This window comes from Lynx canadensis, chromosome E1 (genome assembly GCF_007474595.2).
Source record: "Lynx canadensis isolate LIC74 chromosome E1, mLynCan4.pri.v2, whole genome shotgun sequence".
NCBI lineage: Eukaryota > Metazoa > Chordata > Mammalia > Carnivora > Felidae > Lynx > Lynx canadensis.
In genome coordinates, this window is record NC_044316.2 from 55282744 (window position 1) to 55301311 (window position 18568).

The window sequence follows — 18568 nt, forward strand, 5'->3', positions numbered from 1 at the left end:
TCACGTCTCTAACCTCCACAATGAAGAAGCTGATGTAAAGACACTAACCTGAGCCTCTAACTTGGTCTTGGCATCCACGCGATTGCTCTCACACAAGCGTTCCAATTCCTCTGCGTGCTTCACGGCTTTGCGCAGGCGAGAGAGCAAATGGAACCGTTTTCGGGGTTCAGTATTGGCTTCCTGTTTAAGCTGCATGGCATAGCTCCAGGCTCGCTCAGCGTCCATCAGAACCAGAAGCAAATACCTAAACCAGAGAGAGAACAGGCAAACTGAAGAATGAAGGCCAGGAGCGTGAGACTCAGATACTCTTCAAGACACAATCTTCAGCCTCTCATCTTTTCTCCACGTCCTCCTGGCCTTCTTCCTCAGAACTACTCTTCTCCTGGTATCACCTATGGCACTCAATCAGTATCTGACCAGGATCTGCCTCCACTTTCTAACCTCCTACCAAACAGGAGATCAAATCCCGCATCAGGCTCTGCACTGACAGCTCAGAGCCTGCTTGGGATTCTCTCTCTCCCTCTCTCTGTCACTCCCCAGCTCGTGCACACGCACGTGCACGCATCTCTCTCTCTCTCCCAAAATAAATAAACTTAAAGGCTCTAGAGTAGGTGTTGGCATCTCAGTGCCACCCCCACTAGCTATGTGACTTCGAGCAAAGTACTAATCTTTCTGTGCCTCCGTCTCCCATGCAGTAATACAGGTAACACATTTAAACCAGAGTCTGGCACTTACTAAGGACTCAGCAAGTTAGCTGATTTATTATGATGATGATGAATCTTTTGTTAAACTACTGCCTTGATTAAATATCCTTAAACATCAGCTTAATCTTGTCTCTTCAAAATAAAGAATCGCACCATCATAAGAGACCCTTCCTAACTTGTTCTCAACGGATTTAACCAATACATCCTGCTGAATCCCACCGTGGTCTCGACGCTCTAGTTTTCTGTGTCTCCATACACCAAGCTCCCAGCCTTTCAACTGTCCAGAGCATTATAATTCCTATAGTGCATTCAGACACCATGGCCTGCCGTTTCCCCTCACACAATGTTCTTTCCTCTCACAAATCCCTCAAGGTCCAGCCTCCTCCATGCATGCTTCCTGGCTTCTCCATCAAAAACTCCCAACTAACATCTCTCCTTCAAGACTTCAAAATTCTTAAGAGTAAATGACACACAATATGGTAGTTTCCCTATCTCGCAGTGCTCTGTTTTGTACCTGACTGATATCACAGGCAACAAGGTTCAAGAACTATGCCTCCCCAACTCTTCTACATCTAAGATGGTGCCTCACTCTGTCTTGGCCATATATTAGACTAGGGCACAACAAACATTTTTTTGTAAAGGGCCCAATAGTGAATATTTTAGGTTTTGTAGGCCATATGGTCTCTGTCACAACTACTCTGTTATTGTGCTACTGTAGCACAAAAGCAGCTGTAAACAACACCTGAATAAACGGTGTGGCTGTGTTCCAACCAAACTTTGTAAAAACAGGTGGCAAAAGGGATCTATTTGGCCCACAGGCTAAAATTTGAGAAACTGGCCTAGAGACCTCTAATACATACTGCTTGACAGATTGATCCTTCAGCAAATATTAAGCATGGCTACATTCAGCACTGAAATATAAAACTTTTCTGGAATAACTTACACACAACTTTAAGATATACTGGTTTAAGTTAGCCCGTACACATTGAAATTTGCATTCTAGAAACCCCACCTAATAACCACTTAGATTCTAATCACTGACTTTAACATTTAGCATTTCGCCCTAGTTCTTGAAAAAGTTACTGAACCTCTTTGAGCCTCAGTATCCTCATTTTATGGCACAAGAAAAGTAAAAATGCGCACCCCCACAGAGCTGCTAAAATAAATCACATCAGGTAATTAAAGAGTTTTGGCACACTAACATATAACTGTTCAATAAATGTGTTAGCCAGAAGTATTTAACAACTACCACTGAGGAGTCAATACCTGTTATCAGTCAGAAGATCTTCAGTTACTTTTTTCCCTGTGAATTTGTGTCTGTTCCCCATCTTGAAGTTGAGAGTTTTCCGAAGGCGTCTTTGTCTACGGGAACAGTAGCCCCTGAAAGACAAAAACAAAAGTAATTCAGACAAGCTTGTAGGACACTCAATAGCAAATTCTATAATAAAGTCAAGTCAGAAGTTTGAGGTGTTCTACTTATGGTTACCACTGATACCACACTTCATCTTATAAACATTTAGTGAACTAAAACCTGCAGGGCGGTAGGACTGGTGTCACAGAAAACACATTTCAAAGCTAATCTAAGGTGTCAAAAGTCACAATTGTGGTGACCTTTGGGGAGGAATGGCTTGTGACTAGAAGGAGCAAAGGGGAACTTTAGGGATGCTGGTAATGTTGTGTCTTAATCTGGGTACTGGTTACAGGTTGTGAAAAACTCATCACTTTCTGTATACTTTTCTGTACATAAATTATACTTCAATAAAATGATTTAAAAATCCTTCAATAAAATATTTTCTTAAAAGGGGAAGGAACAGATGAAAACAAAAGGGCAAAACGCTGATCACTATAACTGATTTCCTTAGTAATTAAAAAACAAAAATAAAAACAAAAACTCAAATCATCATAGTCTAGTTTAAAACTTTTTCGTGGCTTCCCACCATACCTAGATTAACACCTGACCGAGTTACCCCGGCTTACAGGACCCTACCCATTCTGGCCCTGCTTAGTTCTCCCCCTTTATCTCCTACCTCTCCCCACCTTGCTCAAGCTGCCCCAGCGCTGTTGACCCTTTACAGCATGGCCGACTCCTTAGAATCTGCAGAGTGTTTTGTTTAGAAGTAACTTTAAAAGTCTGGTAGTCAAAGCCTGTATCTATAATATAAAAGAGTTAGATACTTCCGCTTCCAAAGTTCTGAACTGTACTGTACATTAGACATCTATTCTACTTTTTTAAGAGTCATATTAAATTTGTCTTCTAACTTGAAGACTGTTACAAAGTTTACCAATAAGTTGTAATGACATCACAGAATTCTCCATATATAGGAGTGCCTGGCTGACTCAGTCAGTGGAGCATGTGGCTCTTATCTCAGGATTTTGAGTTCAAGCCCCATACTGGGCACAGAACTTAAAAAGAAAAAGTAGGGGCGCCTGAGTGGCTCAGTCGGTTAAGCGTCCAACTTCGGCTCAGGTCATGATCTTGCATTCTAGGAGTTTGAGCCCTGCGACAGACTCTGTGCTGACAGCTCAGAGCCTGGAGCCTGTTTCAGATTGTGTCTCCCTTTCTCTCTGACCTTCCCCCACTCACATGCTTGGTCTATCTCTCAAAAATAAATAAACATTAGGGGCACCTGGGTGGCTCAGTCGGTTAGGCGGCCAACTTCGGCTCAGGTCATGATCTCATGGTTCATAGGTTCAAGCCCCGCGTCAGGTTCTGTGCTGACAGTTTGGAGCCTGGAGCCTGCTTCGGAATCTGTGACTTCCCCCCTCTCTTATGTCCCCTCCCCAGCTCATGCTCTGTCTCTCAAAAAATAAATAAACGTCAAAAAAAAATTTTTTTTAATAAATAAACATTAAAAAAAAAAGAAAGAAAATTTCCATATATAATGCTTAAAAAACTGAAAAGCTTTGTATTTAACCAAGACTCTACCGACACGGTTAAGTTAAAAAAAAAATGATTACCATAACTGCTTGCCATTTTCAGCAGAAGCCTCCAATGCATCTACAATATTGTGAGGCACAATGGATAAAAAGATTGGCTCCTTTTATTCATTATGAAATTTTGAATTTTACAAGTATATTCTGAGCACTCAATATATTAAGTTCAAAGTGAGACTTTCTACGGATACTTTCTGATGCAACAAAATAGGTAGGATATTAACAAAAGCAAACCAAATCTGAAAATTCCACAACAATTTCCATACATCTTGCCCATGATATTTACCTATACCTCTGAAAATCTCCATGCCGTAAACCATGCTGCTGCTGGGATTCCTTGATAATCTGAAGAACTAGAGCCAAGATTAAGGAAAAGCTTACAAGAGTAAGAATCCAAATAAATCAAAACCGGGTCCTGTCAGTTCATACTTGTACCAAACCATCAAACATTTCTGAAATCCTTAGTACATTAGCTACTGAAACCTCTTATAATCATTTTCAAGAGCTATCTTGTCATAGGACAGGGCTAAGAATGTAAAAAAAACCTGCCTGAACTGTTACCAGCTTTCAAACTAAAAAAGAATAGTATCATTGGCCACTGAGGATCACTGAAACCCAACAGCTTAAATAAAGTTGCTGGATTCTAACTGCTGATTGTAACTGGAGTGGTTCCCACTGATTTACACCTGGACCCAGTATTTTACTCATTCAAGCAGACTCAGGTTATAAATGACGTGTACTACTCCTCTATTTGCATAACTTCCTACATCTACCAAACCTACCTTTCCTGAACAGCTGTAATGCTACACGAGCCCGTGGTTAGCACATACTAACCAACCCAGACGATAGCTTATATAAAGTCATCAGTTTTTCTTTTAAAAGAAAAAAGCCCTGACTATACTCTTTTTATTTTTGTTTTCCTTTTTTAAGAATCTTAAAATATTTTAAGATTATGTACCAAACATTAGGAAGTCTAGTGACCTTTATCTACAGTTTCAATTCTTTTAGTCCTCAGTGCTTCTCTATAGACATACATTAAAATACTGAACACTAAGACTATCTCAACAACTAAAAAGGGAGAAGCCATAAGGTTCTTTAAAAAAAAAATCAAGGTATTCTAACATTCATTTGGAACTACACCAGTTCAAAAAGTAAAACCCCCAAACCCTTGAAAACTTCATTAGGATGTCAAGCTAAATGTGTTATTTCAGAAACTCACCTACACTTTCTCCATTTCTTATTCATTACAAAAAGCCACAAACTAGTGTCTCAGGCACTCAATTGTGATATTCTGATGGAAAATACAGACAGATTCCTCCAGCTCAACTGAACGACTCTCAACCAGATAAAATGCCTACAAGCCTATTAAGAAAGCTATACAAGCGATGTTAATCTACGTTTATATTCAACAAGTTTTTCCATAGAGCAATCAATCTTTGCCTCCATAGTCAGGACACGGGTCCCCACGGCTGTGGGACAGAAGTTTTAAGCCAAAAATGTCAACGCTGTAATTTTCCCTCCTCAGTTCAGTGACTCAAGGTGCCAAGACAGGAGCTCACTGGGGTGGCCAGAGTGTCATCCCTGTCACCAGCCCTCCAAGCAGGCAACTGAGGGGGGACACTGCAGAAATCTGCCCAACCTCCTGGGGCCACGAGAAAGAACCGGACGTTTCCCCAGCCTGGAAGGCGAATGAGATGCGAGAAAAGGCCGGTCGAAATACAGACCCTGAAACTCTGAGCGCCAGAAAGTAACGGCGAGGGAAACTGCAACCCTCGGCCGCTCCTGTCTGGGACGTGCCGGGACCCGCCGCGTCTCCCGCCCCCGGCCATGCATATCGACACGTAGTCATTGCGAGTTAGGCCCGATTACTCTAGGATACTCTCCAAACTCAGGCTATCCCCGAATTCTTTGTTTGCCTTCGATCCGGCTGAAGGCCGTTCGTTTTCCTTATTTTCGTCTCCTCCGGCACCGCGTCCACCGCCGCTACCACCACTACCGCCGCCGCCGCTGCCGCCACCGGGAACCTGTTTCTCAGCAGCCATCTTGCCCCTGCGCCGCAGAGCCAGACGGGATAGAGGAGGCGGGACGACGGAGGAGGAAAAGAGCGAGGCCTGCCCAGACGGCCTGACGGGATAGTGGCGGACTCCGCCGCCGACGTCCCGGGCCGCAGGTGAGACGCGCTCGTTGGGAGTGCGCCTGCGCGTCGGCTGGGGGTGGGGCGGCCTGCCGTGATGGTGACCGGGTTTGGGGCTCGTCCTTTCCGGGAGGCTAGGGAGGCTAGAGGTTTTGAGATCTTTTCGGAGCAAACCCTCCTCCCCTCCTCCACCTAAGGCTGAGGATCGGGAGATGGACCCCCGCCCCCAACTCCCCGCTCCTGCCTCCCTGCACGGGGCATCGGGCTCACGTCTCAAGCACAGAGGGAGGGAGCGGTTAGCTAAGGACTGGATTTCGGGGTGTCTACCTCCCTGGATACTCGAGAGATGGGGTTCCCACCCTACCCGAATGAAGCAGTCTCCCTGTGAGGGAACCGCCTCTACGCTTTCCTCTGGGGCCGACCCTGAGAATGCCATGGCGCTGGTGGGGTCAGGGGGTCAGCAAGCGGCCACCAGGTGTAGGAACTTAGACTGCAGGGGACCTGTGTCTCTGGTCTTTGGAGCGAGCAATTCAAGCAGTTCAGGAGGAAGAAGTGTTGGGGCGAGGGACACTGAATCTTTGCTCTGCAGTATGGCACTGTGGGCTTTGGGGTCTGAGTCCTACGTCTCAGACCCTGTCTCCCCCATTACTGGTCGGAAGATGTTGGGCAAATAACTTAGTCTCCCTCTAAATCTTTTCCCTCCCCTGTGAAATGGAGATAACCAATTAGGACGGTTTTTATGAAGATAAAATGAAGCAATTTAAAGTAAGTCTCTACTCAGTGTCACTAATCGTTAGGGAAATGCAAACCAAAGCCACAATGAACTATCACCTCACACCCATTAGGATGATTACTATTTTTATTTATTTATTTTGGATGGTTACTATTTTCTAAAAAAAATAACAGAAAATAACATGTATTAGCAAAGATACGGAGAAATCAGGACCCTGGTGCCCTTTTGGTGCCAACGTAAAGTGGTGTAAAACAGTATGACTGTTTTTTGGAAAATTAAAGAATTACCATATGATCTGGCAATCCCACTTCTGGGTATATGTTCAAAAGAATTAAAAGCAAGGTCTCCAAGAGATATTTGTACATTCATGTTCATAGCGGCATTATTCACAAAAACGCAACAGAGAGAAGGAACCCAGTGGCCCTCAGGAATAAACTAAAAATGGTACACCCATACAATGGAATAGTATTAAGCCACATGCTACAGCATGGATGAAGCTTGAAAATAATTGTGCTAAGTAAGCCAGTCAAAAAAAGACTAGTATTATATGATTCCACTTATATGGGGTATTTAGTGTAGTCAAATTCATAGAAAGTACACTGGTGGTTGCTGGGGGGGGGGAGGGGGGAGGGGAAGGAAAAATGGGGGATTATTGTTTAATAGATACAGAGGTTTGATTCTGCAGGATTAAAAAGTCCTGGAGATTGGTTGCACAACAATTTACTTGTGAATTTACTTAATACTACTGAATCGTATACTATAAAGTGTCTAAGAAGGCAAATTGTATGTTTTGTGCATTTTACCACAATTAAACATAAATCTTAAAAAAATAAGTCTCAGGGCATCTGGCTGGCTCAGTCAGTGGAGCATGTGACTCTTGATATCAAGTTGTGGGTACAAACCCCGCATTAGATGTAGAGGATACTAGAAAATGAAATAAAGGGGCGCCTGGGTGGCGCAGTCGGTTAAGCGTCCGACTTCAGCCAGGTCACGATCTCACGCTCCGTGAGTTCGAGCCCCGCGTCAGGCTCTGGGCTGATGGTTCAGAGCCTGGAGCCTGCTTCCGATTCTGTGTCTCCCTCTCTCTCTCTGCCCCTCCCCCGTTCATGCTCTGTCTCTCTCTGTCCCAAAAAATAAATAAACGTTGAAAAAAAAATTTAAAAAAAAAATGAAATAAAATCTCTTAAGAAAGTCTCCTGGGGTGCCTGGGTGACTCACTACGTTAAGCGTCCAACGCTTGATTTTGGCTCAGTTCGAGGTCTCATGGTTTGTGGGATCAGGCCCCAGGTCAGGCTCCACGCTGGCAGCTCAGAGCCTGCTTGGGATTTTCTCTCTCTCCATCTCTGCCCCTCCCCTGCAAGATAAGTAAATAAACTTTAAAAAATATGAAAAAATTTAAAAAATTAAAAAATACGTCTCCTAAATGTCCGTCGACAAATGAGTGGGTAGAATTGATATGACCATACAATGGAATATTATTTGGCCCTAAAAAAGCAATGAAGCACTGATACATGCTACAATGCAGATGAATCTTTAAACTATTATGCTAAGTGAATAAAGTCACACAAAGGACCACATACTGTGTGATTCCATTTATATGAAATGTCCAGGGGTGCCCGGTTTAGTCAGGAGTTGTAACTGGCTGCCTACAGCTGAGGTGGGGGTGGAGATTGGAGGTTGATGGCTAAGGAGCAGGAATTTCTTTGGAGAACATTCTAAAACTGATTGTGGTGATGGCTGCAAAACTGTGACATGCTCAGTCAGCAGAGCATGTGATTCTTGATCTTGGGGTCATGGGTTTGAGCCCCACATTGGATGTAGAGATTAAATTTAGGGTTAGGGTTAGAGATTAAACAAATAAATAAACCTTAAAAAATAAAATAAATAAAAATAAGTTACATTTAAAAGTAAAACTATATATAATATATACACATGTATATATATGTATGTATATATATGTTCAGAAAAGGCAAATCTATAGAGACAAATCTGTAACTGGCTGCCTAGGGCTGAGGTGGGGGTGGAGATTGGAGGTTGATGGCTAAAGAGCAGGGATTTCTTTGGAGAACGTTCTAAAATTGATTGTGGTGATGGCTGCAAAACTGTGAATATATTAAAAACCAAATGCAAACTTTAAGTGGGCAAATGGCATGACATGAGGATGATATTTCAATAAAGATCTTTTTAAAAAGTAAGTCGGATGGTATTAATCCTCTAGCTAGCCGGAAGTCTGCAGTGGCCCCTCGTTCTGCTCAGACTGGAAGGCACGTTCCTTGCAACCAAAAAAGCCCTACCTGTCACCTCCTCTCCTGTCAATCTCCTCGTTTATCAACTCAAGCCGTAGCAGCCTCCTTATTTAGGGATACAGGCACACTCCTGCTTTGCGACCTTTGCACTGACTGCTGTCTCTGGAATGCACTTCCCCCAGATATCTGCTACTCTAGCTCCCTCACCTCCTTCAAGTGTTTGTCTAAATGTCACCTTCCTAATGAGGTCTGCCCGGCCCCCCTATTTCAAAGAGCACCACCTCTACCACTATGGTACTCCCAGTTCCCTTACCCTGACCTACTTTTCCTGCAGGAAAAAAATGACCTGTTACTTAAGGGGCACCTGGGTGATTCAGTTGGTTAAGCATCTGACTTTGGCTCAGGTCACGATATCATGGTTCATGAGTTCAAGCCCCGCATCAGGCTCTGTGCTGACAGTGCAGAGCCTGCTTGGGATTCTCTTTCTCTCCCTCTCTCTCTGACCACCCCTGGCTCAAGGGTGCGTGCACCTGTGGGCGCACGTTCTCTCAAAATAAACAGACTTAAAAAAAATTCATACTGAAAAACCGAATGGCAAGCATCTCATAAACATGAACTGTTAGTATCTTCCTATTCCATGAGTAGGCAGGCCGGGCAAGCGTCTGGATAACGTTTCCCTGCCCAAAGGTGTAGGAGTAGGGCTTTGGGGGCTGAGATCCTGGGGGGAGTGGGGGCGTGGGGGAGTGGAGAGGAAAAAGAATGTTCCAGACTGGGACCCCATGAACAGGGCAGGGAAAGATGAAGCAGAAACCAAGCGACAGTGGCAGAGGGTGGTGAATTTCAGACCCAGTGAACCGGGAGAGGGGAGGTGGGTAATTCTATAGAAACGGTAATGATTCTGCGTCACCAGCGCTTGATGCCTAATGTGTCAAAATTAGAAACAAATATTAAGTTTTATTGCAACCTAAACACCCTCCTGGCCTTGTAGGAAAATGCTCCTGGTGCATGGGACTCTGCTGTTTAGTATTTCCTTCATGTTTTCCCTCTTTGGATATCTGACTGGGGCAAGGAGACAGAGAGGAATTTGATTCACTGAGATTCAACGAACGGGCTTCAGTTCACACATCTCATTCCATGCTCACCAGAGCCCTCCCGGAAGGGACTATGATCCCATGTTACAGCTGAAGAAACTGAGGCACAGCGCCAAGGACAGAAACTGACACACAGAAGGGGGGCGGCAGTGCCGTTCCCCCTAACCGGATGGGGAAAGCCGAGTCCCCTCCGCCCACCTCCGCCTCTTGTCACCTCCTACCCACCCCTTAGGGGCCCCCGAGGACGCCCCCAGCCAGACCCGGGAGGCCTGGAGCGCCGGCCAGACTGCAGGGCGAGGTATGCGTGGTCCCAGGAGCGCGCTCCCGGCCCCACGGCGCGCCCGCAGGCCCCAGGGGCCGGTCCCCCCACCACTCCCGCGCACGGCCGGGAGGTCAGTTCCTCTCTCGGCGCGACACCGGCCGGCTGGGTGCTGGAGCGCGCCGACGGGGGAGCAGGCACCAGCGGCCCCTGTCCCCGGGGTGGGCCACCCGAGAGTCCTTCCCCCCCAGCGCGGGGCTCAACCCACCCCTCGGGCTGCTCGCTCCTCCCCCTGACCCCAGCGCACCCCCACCTCCCCGCCCCAGCCAGGCGAGGCTCACTCCGCCCGCAGCTCCGGCGACTCGCCTGCAGCGGCTGGAGCCGCGGGAGCGGCGCGCTCGCCAGAACTCAGACGGCGGCAGGAGCCCTGGCAGCCTCGGGGTCGGGGACGCCATGAATGGCTCTGGTGGCCCGCGGGCCGAGGACGCCAGTGAGGCGAATGGCAGGGACAGCTGGCAGCCCGAGGCGGTTATCGTGCCCATGTTGTTCGTGCTCATCTTCTTGGTGGGCACCGTGGGCAACGCGCTGGTGCTGGCCGTGCTGCTGCGCGGCGGCCAGGCGGTCAGCACCACCAACCTGTTCATCCTCAACCTGGGCGTGGCCGACCTGTGCTTCATCGTGTGCTGCGTGCCTTTCCAGGCCACCATCTACACCCTGGACGGCTGGGTGTTCGGCTCGCTGCTCTGCAAGGCCGTGCATTTCCTCATCTTCCTCACCATGTACGCCAGCAGCTTCACGCTGGCCGCTGTCTCCCTGGACAGGTGAGCAAGCGCCCTGGCGGCCCCCCGGGGGGGGGCGGTCAGACACCCAGGTGGGGGCCACAGAAGGGAGCGGGACTCTAGGAGGGACACACGGAGGGTAGACAAGGACACTAAGAAGGCAAAGGGACCGGAAGAGAGTGAAAGACAAACTGACGTGGAGAAGGAAAAAGGGGAATAAGAATGGGGGACAGCGGTGTCCCCTTAGGTGCGTCCTCACTGCTCCACGCTGGAGACCTCAGCTCTCCAGTGCCACCAGTGCCTGAAAGCGCAGCGTTTTCTGACACAGAGCGTTTTCCCGTGTCTCTTTTGAGCTCAGTGCCCCTGTGAAGTTGGGATGGGAGGGATTACCGTGCCCAATCTACAGATGAGATTGAGTTCAGAAGTGACTTGTTCAGAGTGGCCCATCCAGTAATCGTGTGCGTGGAATCAATGGTCTGTTTCCTGGAGTCAAACTCAGGCACCTCCACCTCGCTAGCCTCGAATCTACGGTTTGCTGGGAGCAGTCGACTCTAGTCTGGACTGAGGAATTTGAGTCCTTCCAAAGGGCCCAGGCCAAAGTTGAAGCTGGCACACCGGAGGGTCCCTAGACACCCTCCCACCACACACACACACCTCCAGGCCCAGGGTCAAAGGCAGAGAGAAGAGGGCGCCGGAGGGTCTCCCTCCTCTCCACTGGCCACCTGGATGGTTCCTGGGGAGGAAATCTGGGTCTGACTCCATGATTTCTCCAGGTCCCTCTACCCTCACGTCCTCCCGACCTCCCTTGGACAGGCAGGGAGGTGAGGCCACCTCCCCCATATAGCTCCCACTTCCACTGAGCGCGGAGTGTGTCGGTTCCGGTTCTGAGAGCTCTGGTGGGACCCATAGAGCGTCGGCTTCTCTAAGAAATTCCCTCCAGGTGCCTCGCGGTGCCTCCAGGCTGTCCGCTAGAGCCTCAAGGCGCCTGGGTCCTACCTCTCTGGGCACAGGCACTCTTGGGTAATGACAGCCTCCCGGAACCCCAAAGCCGGTTAAACCTTGGGGTGCCCTCCCTGGTGGACTCTGACGGTGGTTATAGTCCCGGGAAGACCAGATGAGTGACCTACACGCACTTTCCTGCTGCCGGTCCCGCCCCGCATCTCGAGGCAGCTGAGAGTGTCTGGGATGCTCTGGCCGGTGCGGTGCGACCGTGCGCTAGGGACCTTCTTTGAGAGAAGGTGAGGTCAAGGTTTAAAGGTCTGACCCTGCCCCCTTCCCCACCCCCACCCCCACCTCCACCCCCACCCCCCGCGAATTCACCTGTTCACCCGTCTCTCTTCCGGGCCTGACGCACAGGTATCTGGCCATCCGCTACCCGCTGCACTCCCGAGAGCTGCGCACGCCTCGCAACGCGCTGGCTGCCATCGGGCTCATCTGGGGGCTGTCGCTGCTCTTCTCCGGGCCCTACCTGAGTTACTACCGCCAGTCGAAGTTGGCCAACCTGACTGTGTGCCACCCGGCGTGGAGCGCGCCTCGTCGCCGCGCCATGGACCTCTGCACCTTTGTCTTCAGCTACCTGCTTCCCGTGCTGGTGCTCGGCCTGACCTACGCGCGCACCCTGCGCTACCTGTGGCGAACGGTGGACCCGGTGGCCGCCGGTTCGAGCGCCCGGCGCGCCAAGCGCAAGGTGACGCGCATGATCATCATCGTGGCTGTGCTCTTCTGCCTCTGTTGGATGCCTCACCACGCTCTCATCCTCTGCGTGTGGTTCGGCCGCTTCCCGCTTACACCTGCCACCTACGCGCTGCGCATCCTCTCGCACCTGGTCTCCTATGCCAACTCCTGTGTCAACCCCATCGTCTACGCGCTCGTCTCCAAGCACTTCCGCAAGGGCTTCCGCAAGATCTGCGCAGGTCTGCTGCGCCGTGCCCCACGTAGAGCCTCAGGCCGCGTGTGCATCGCCGCACAGGGGACCCACCGCAGCAGCGTCCTAGAGCGTGAGTCCACCGACGGGACGCACGTGAGCGAGGCTGCCGGGCCCTCCGCCCCTGTGCTGGCACCTCTCAGCAGTCCCCCGGCCTTGAACCTGGTACCCGGGCCATCCTGGCGGGACCAAAATGCCCCCAAGGGCATCCCGGCAGTGAATGCGACCTGAGGGCATTTATTGAGTATGCTTTGGTGTTAAAGGATTGGAGTCAGAGGTTGGCGGGGGGAGAGGGGGAGGGAGCGGTGGTTAGGGGAGGGAATTAAATCTGTTAATAAAATACGCAAACCTTTTCACATGCGGTGTTGCGCTGTGTCTCCACACATCTCATGGTTACGAGGCTCCGGGTTGGAAGCCTCTGGGACTTCACAGGGGAGCTGTGGATGGATGGGTGCAACGTGCTTTAATGAACCACAGGGAAAGAGAGTGGCAAAGGCACCAGAGGCAGCCGAGTTAAAAGTCAGCATGGAAATCCCTGAAGCCGGGAAGCACAGGAGGACCAAGGCTCTCCGCACATGGCCAACCTGAGGCGCCAAGTATATATAGATCCGCCAACCAGCAGCCACCTAGGCGTGCGACAAAGGCAGGCAGAGCGTTTAAGCTGGCGAGATAAGTTGGTCGATGAGTGAGCGCAGACACTGTGTTCCTAGTAACGCTCCTAAGCCAGCAAGTGTGTGTGTGTGTGTGTGTGTGTGGCGGGGGGGGGGGGGGTCCGCCCTGCTCCCAGCCTTCTGGGGCTCCTTCCCAGTGTCCGCAGACTGATCAGTGTCTACTTTCAGCCTTGGGGTTTCCTTCTGTCTGGGGTCAAGTCTCCGGCAGCTAGGTATTTCTTCTGGGCCAGGGAAGGCGCCCCTCACCCGCCGTGCTCCAGGGTACCCAGGAGCAGTTCTAAGGCACTGCTGGGCTGGGGCAGGCTGAGAATTGCATGCTGGAGCAGGAATGCCACAGGGCTTTGCTGGGGATCTAACCTCTACCTGCCCAGGGTTTGCCCCTCTCTTGGAGTTCTTGAGCCTTTCGAGGCTTTTTACACGGAATCGGTTCAGTGTTTGAGGAGAGGCAAGAAAACTCCCAAGGAGGTACGTATCTCATGGTGTTAATTGCAGGGCACTTTGGCAAAGGCTCGAATACTTAACCAGCCGGGCGCCCGCTTGCAAAAAGGCAGGGAAGACCCGTGGCGTCTGCCTGGATTGGAAGGACTAGGTCAAGGGGAAAGCAGGAGGGGGAATCTGTGCTTGCCCACTCCCCTTGGCTATCCCTGAAGGGGACAGCTGATTCTAGGTGATGGAAATGGAGCGGGGCAGGGAAGCCGAGGCAGGTGCAGGATGGGTGGGGCTGGATCCTGTGCTTTGTCTTCAGGTGTTTGCGGAACCCCGGGTTGGGGGTGGGAGGGTGCTGACTCCAAGGCCCCAGAGTCCTTGCACAGAGCAGCTGCCTGCCTGACTGCCCAGTCCCCCAGCAAAGCAACTGAAATAGAGGCAGCAGTTTAGATCCCGTGGCTCCATCCAGCCTTCCACGCAGCCACTGAAGATGGCCCTGCAGCTCCTACTCCATGTGGCCTTCCTCAGGCTCAGCGCCACCGCCGGGCCCTCGGTCCAGGCGCGGGACTTTAGAACACCGGCAGTTGGTAGGTGGAGAGAGTCAAGTCGTTTAAGCTTTGGGATTTGGACCCCAGGGCACCCACCCAAATGACCTCCACCTCCGTCCTTCAGCCTGGCCATCCTACTTCGACTTCAACTGGCCCCAGGAGGTTCAGGAAACCATCCAGATTCCGAACAATGGGAGCGCGCCCCTGCTCGTGGACGTGCGGGTGTTTGTGTCCAACGTGTTTAACGTGGTAAGCGTCCTCAGGCCACGGAGGGAGCAGGTGCCGGGTGCCCAGCAGGGCGATGGGTGGGGTCTCTTGCCTTCTTTTGTCCCATAGCGCCCAGCCCCAGGTGACACACTGCCCTGCCACTTCCTCAGGACATCCTGCGGTACACAGTGTCCTCCATGCTGCTGCTTCGGCTGGTGAGTGCCCAGGGGCTGGGAAGGTGGGATGGGAGGACCGTCTCTTCGTCCAGCTCAGGAGTACCAGCCTTCATCAAACTGCCCGGGGGCCTGTGTATCTATGGGAGTGGGAGCCTTAGTGGCTTCTTTGTGTCCCCAGTCCTGGCTGGACACTCGCCTGGCCTGGAACGCGAGTGTGCGCCCACGGCGTGCAGTCACACTGCCCTGGGACTCACTCTGGACTCCAGGACTCACCATCCAGGAGGCGTAAGTGAGGTGGGAGTTCTTGTGCCAGGAAGCCCTCCTTAGGGACTATCCCCCTCCTGGTGGCTCTGCCAGGCCACAGGTGCACCTCACTGCCCCATGTCCCCCTCACCCTTCTGGAACCCAGATGGCAGCAGAGGGCAGCTGGGCTACACTGGGGTCTCCCCCACGTCCCCCTTCTGAGAAGGGGCTGAGCCTCTGGCTGTATGTCTTCCCCGTGCCCAACAGGCTCTGGGTGGACTGGCAGGATCAGAGCCCGAGGGCCCGAGTGGACCCCGACGGCCACGTTGACCTGTACTTGACCCTCACCACCGAGACCAACTGTGATTTTGAGCTCCTCCACTTCCCCAGGGACCAGAGCGACTGCAACCTCAGCTTCTACGCTCTCGGCAACACTGGTGCTGACGGGACAGGAGCTGGGGAGAGGGGAGAGGGGAGGGGGAGCCTCTGGCCTTCTGCCGACATCCACCCGACACAGACACGGGGGGCAGCCGGCCTGTGCTCACACCAGTCTAGGGGAGCTGAAGAGATCGTAGAACAGAGCATGCTTCTCGCCTGTACCTCCCAAACGGCAGCTCACCTCCCAGCTCTCCCCTGCTCTGGCTGCAGCCCCCTTTAGTCTCCCCTCAGCTACCCCAGTGCAGCTGTCCTCAACGGCCAGGGCCAAACCGCAGTGTCTGGGCCACTCTGATGGAGCCCGGAGACCTAGGTTGCTGCAGCCTTATTCCTGGAAGCATTCCGAAGGCGTAGCCACCCAGTAAAATATCCCACGGACCCAAGGGTGACATCCAGCTTGGCCCAGAAACCCTCCCCCCTTGCCTCACCGCCCCCCCCCCCGCCCCGCCTCCAGCCAGTCCCTGCACCTTTACTCCCGAGAGAGATTCGGGGACAGGGGTACCTCCTTCCTACTTGGCCACTCTCACCCTCACCCCTTCCAGCCCTGGAGCTGGAGTTCCGGGCGCACGCAGTGAACGAGATTGTGAGCGTCAAGAGGGAATACGTAGTTCGGGATCTGAAAACCCAAGTCCCACCCCAGCAGCTGGTGCCCTGCTTCCAGGTGACGGTGAGTCGCGGCGCGGCTGGCAGAGGACTGATGGGGGCGTCATGCGTGCAGAGGCCATGGCGTCACCGTGCAAGTGCCCAAGCCCCCCTGTACACCCCCTCCTCCCCCCCAAAGCCCCAACTTCCTTCCTACCAGCTGCGCCTGCAGAACACAGCGCTGAAGGCCATCATAGCTCTGCTGGTACCCGGGGAGGCCCTGCTGTTGGCGGACGTGTGCGGGGGGGCTACTGCCCCTCCAGGCCACCGAGCGCATTGCCTACAAGGTGACCCTGCTGCTGGGCTACCTGGTCTTCCACTCCTCCCTGGTGCAGGCCCTGCCCAGCTCCTCCTCCTGCAACCCACTGCTCAGTAAGTCCCGCGCCCCTCCCCCGGCCCTGGGCTGCGGGCGGGCCTCTGCTCAGCTCCCTGGGCGCAGAGGTGCAGGCCTGGCCTTGACCTGCCCACCCCGCCCTCCTGCCCCCAGTTTACTACTTCACTGTGCTGCTGCTGCTGCTCTTTGCCAGCACCATGGAGACCGTGCTGCTGGCCGCGCTGCTGGCCCGGGGCGACCTCAGGGCCAAGAGCGGCCCCAGCCCGACCCCTAGAGCGGAGCAGCACGGTCACGGGGACTCAGAGCCAAATCCTGAAGGTGGGCAGGAGCCCCTTCCTGGAACGGGGTAGAGGGAGGAATAAGGGTAGGAGTGGGTGTGACAGGGCAGGGCCGGGAGGCCCCACACCCAGGGCTGAGGCGGGGGTCACTAGGCTGGCGGCTCCGCGCATTCACTCTGCTAGCTCCACGGTCCCTGGGCTCCACCGTGTCCGTCCTTAGAAGACGCGGGTCTGGGGCGCCTGGGTGGCGCAGTCGGTTAAGCGTCCGACTTCAGCCAGGTCACGATCTCGCGGTCCGTGAGTTCGAGCCCCGCGTCAGGCTCTGGGCTGATGGCTCAGAGCCTGGAGCCTGTTTCCGATTCTGTGTCTCCCTCTCTCTCTGCCCCTCCCCCGTTCATGCTCTGTCTCTCTCTGTCCCAAAAATAAATAAACGTTGAAAAAAAAAAAAAAAAAAAAAAAAAAAAAAAAAAAAAAAAAACGCGGGGCCGGAGCAGGGAGCCAGGTTAGCTTCTGTAAGGGCCCAGGTGACTTCAAACTCCCAGAGATAGCCCTATGCCTCTAGGAGCCTGTCTATGAGGGTGTTTCTGCAGCTCAAGATGGCCTGGAATGGGCCAGACCCCAATATTCATTAGCTGTAAATCTAAGGAAGGCACAGATACAGGCGGACGACCCCCAGGGTTCACTCTTCTGCTCCGAGCCGGCATGTTGGGCGAGCCTGAAAAACACCGCCTTTTCCTGCATCTCCCCCCACCAGGAGCCCCCAGGGTGAAGGGGTCGAGAAGGAGCCAGGCCGAGGCTGCTGACCACGTCTTCTTCCTGGTGTATGTGGTGGGTGTAGTGTGCAGCCAATTTTTCTTCATCGGGCTCTGGATGTGGGCGACGTGCAAGTCTGACCCAGCTCCCGGCAAGGCCGTGCCCCATGGCGGGCAGCCCAGGCTGTGACAGCTCAGGGCCCGGGGCTGCGCACCCAGGGGAAGGGCCATGACAGCGTCTCTGGAGAAAGGAGGAGGTCAACTCTTCTCCGAAGCCCAGAGGATCCCAGGCCACCCTGAGTTCTCCCTTCTGATAGCCGTGAAAGCAGAGCGTGAAATAAACCCGTCATCACCCAAGTGATGTGTGCACGTGCACCTCAAGCATCTGTCTTCCCTGAACTGGCTACTCATTCCTGTGCTATGCGGGTGGGGCCGACACCTGCACAACCCCTACCATGCTCCTGAACTTCTCACCACTGTGCACCAGGCATCTGGCCCCCATTTCTGCGACTACTGCTGTTGGGCCTTGGGCCAGGAGGCCCTGGGCACCAGGAGACAGGGGCCTGAGTCAGGCCACATAGGGTAGCCAGGCTTCTCAGAACTCCTTCTGCAGGGTGCTGGACCCTAGAGACCACGGAGAGAGGGCACTCCCACTCCCTGGGGGATGCCTAGGAGGCAGAACACCCCGACTTCCGGGCTGTGGGTGAGGGGGAATACGTTTTCTGCACCGAATCCACAAGTGGGTCGGTCCTGCTTGTTTTTTCGCCACGCCCTCTGGCTGCGCTGTGGCCTGCCCCTCACTGGGCCCTACCGACATTTCTGGGCTCACGGGGGCGTTCTCCACCCCCAGCTCTGAACTGGGCCAGCGGTGGGCTATTCACTCTCCTGCTCTTGTACACATGAGGCAGCTGTGGCTATAGGCCTTGGTCTTTCTTCTTTGTCCTTTCCTGTCTGGAAGCTAGCATGTGGCCCAGGGAGGCTCAGGGTCACGGAACCTAAGGTGTGAGGGAACCCCAGGGTTCTGGGAGAGTGGTGGTCTGGGGGGCTCCAGG

At 52.6% G+C, this 18568-nt stretch overlaps 3 protein-coding genes across 5 annotated transcripts in view; 2 read left to right on the forward strand and 1 right to left on the reverse strand.

Annotated features, from left to right (window-relative positions):
• Nucleotides 1-5706, reverse strand: part of SRP68 (signal recognition particle 68) — a 37060-nt gene extending 31354 nt beyond the window's left edge. The window contains exons 1-4 of one of the 3 annotated variants that reach the window (XM_030295085.1): nt 5518-5706; nt 3925-3991; nt 1971-2084; nt 49-244 (exon numbers count right to left, since the gene is read on the reverse strand). In XM_030295085.1, the coding sequence (XP_030150945.1) occupies nt 49-244; nt 1971-2084; nt 3925-3991; nt 5518-5680 (540 nt within the window). In that variant the 5' untranslated portion in view covers nt 5681-5706. The remainder of the gene's footprint in view (nt 1-48; nt 245-1970; nt 2085-3924; nt 3992-5517) is intronic. The other 2 variants (XM_032591086.1, XM_030295086.2) reach the window with 2 other exon arrangements.
• A 4815-nt stretch (nt 5707-10521) lies between these two features.
• On the forward strand, nt 10522-13035 carry GALR2 (galanin receptor 2). The gene is made up of 2 exons (XM_032595717.1): nt 10522-10922; nt 12237-13035. The coding sequence occupies exons 1-2, from the start codon at nt 10555-10557 to the stop codon at nt 13033-13035; spliced, it is 1167 nt and encodes a 388-aa protein (XP_032451608.1). The 5' UTR covers nt 10522-10554.
• Nucleotides 13036-14391: 1356 nt separating this feature from the next.
• ZACN (zinc activated ion channel) lies at nt 14392-17843 on the forward strand. Its single transcript, XM_030295088.1, is given in 10 exon segments — nt 14392-14488; nt 14574-14698; nt 14827-14871; nt 15011-15117; nt 15343-15512; nt 16053-16177; nt 16313-16393; nt 16395-16524; nt 16640-16804; nt 17519-17843. Coding segments are annotated over 10 exon segments (1233 nt in total). The 3' UTR covers nt 17707-17843.
• Nucleotides 17844-18568: the final 725 nt, after the last annotated feature.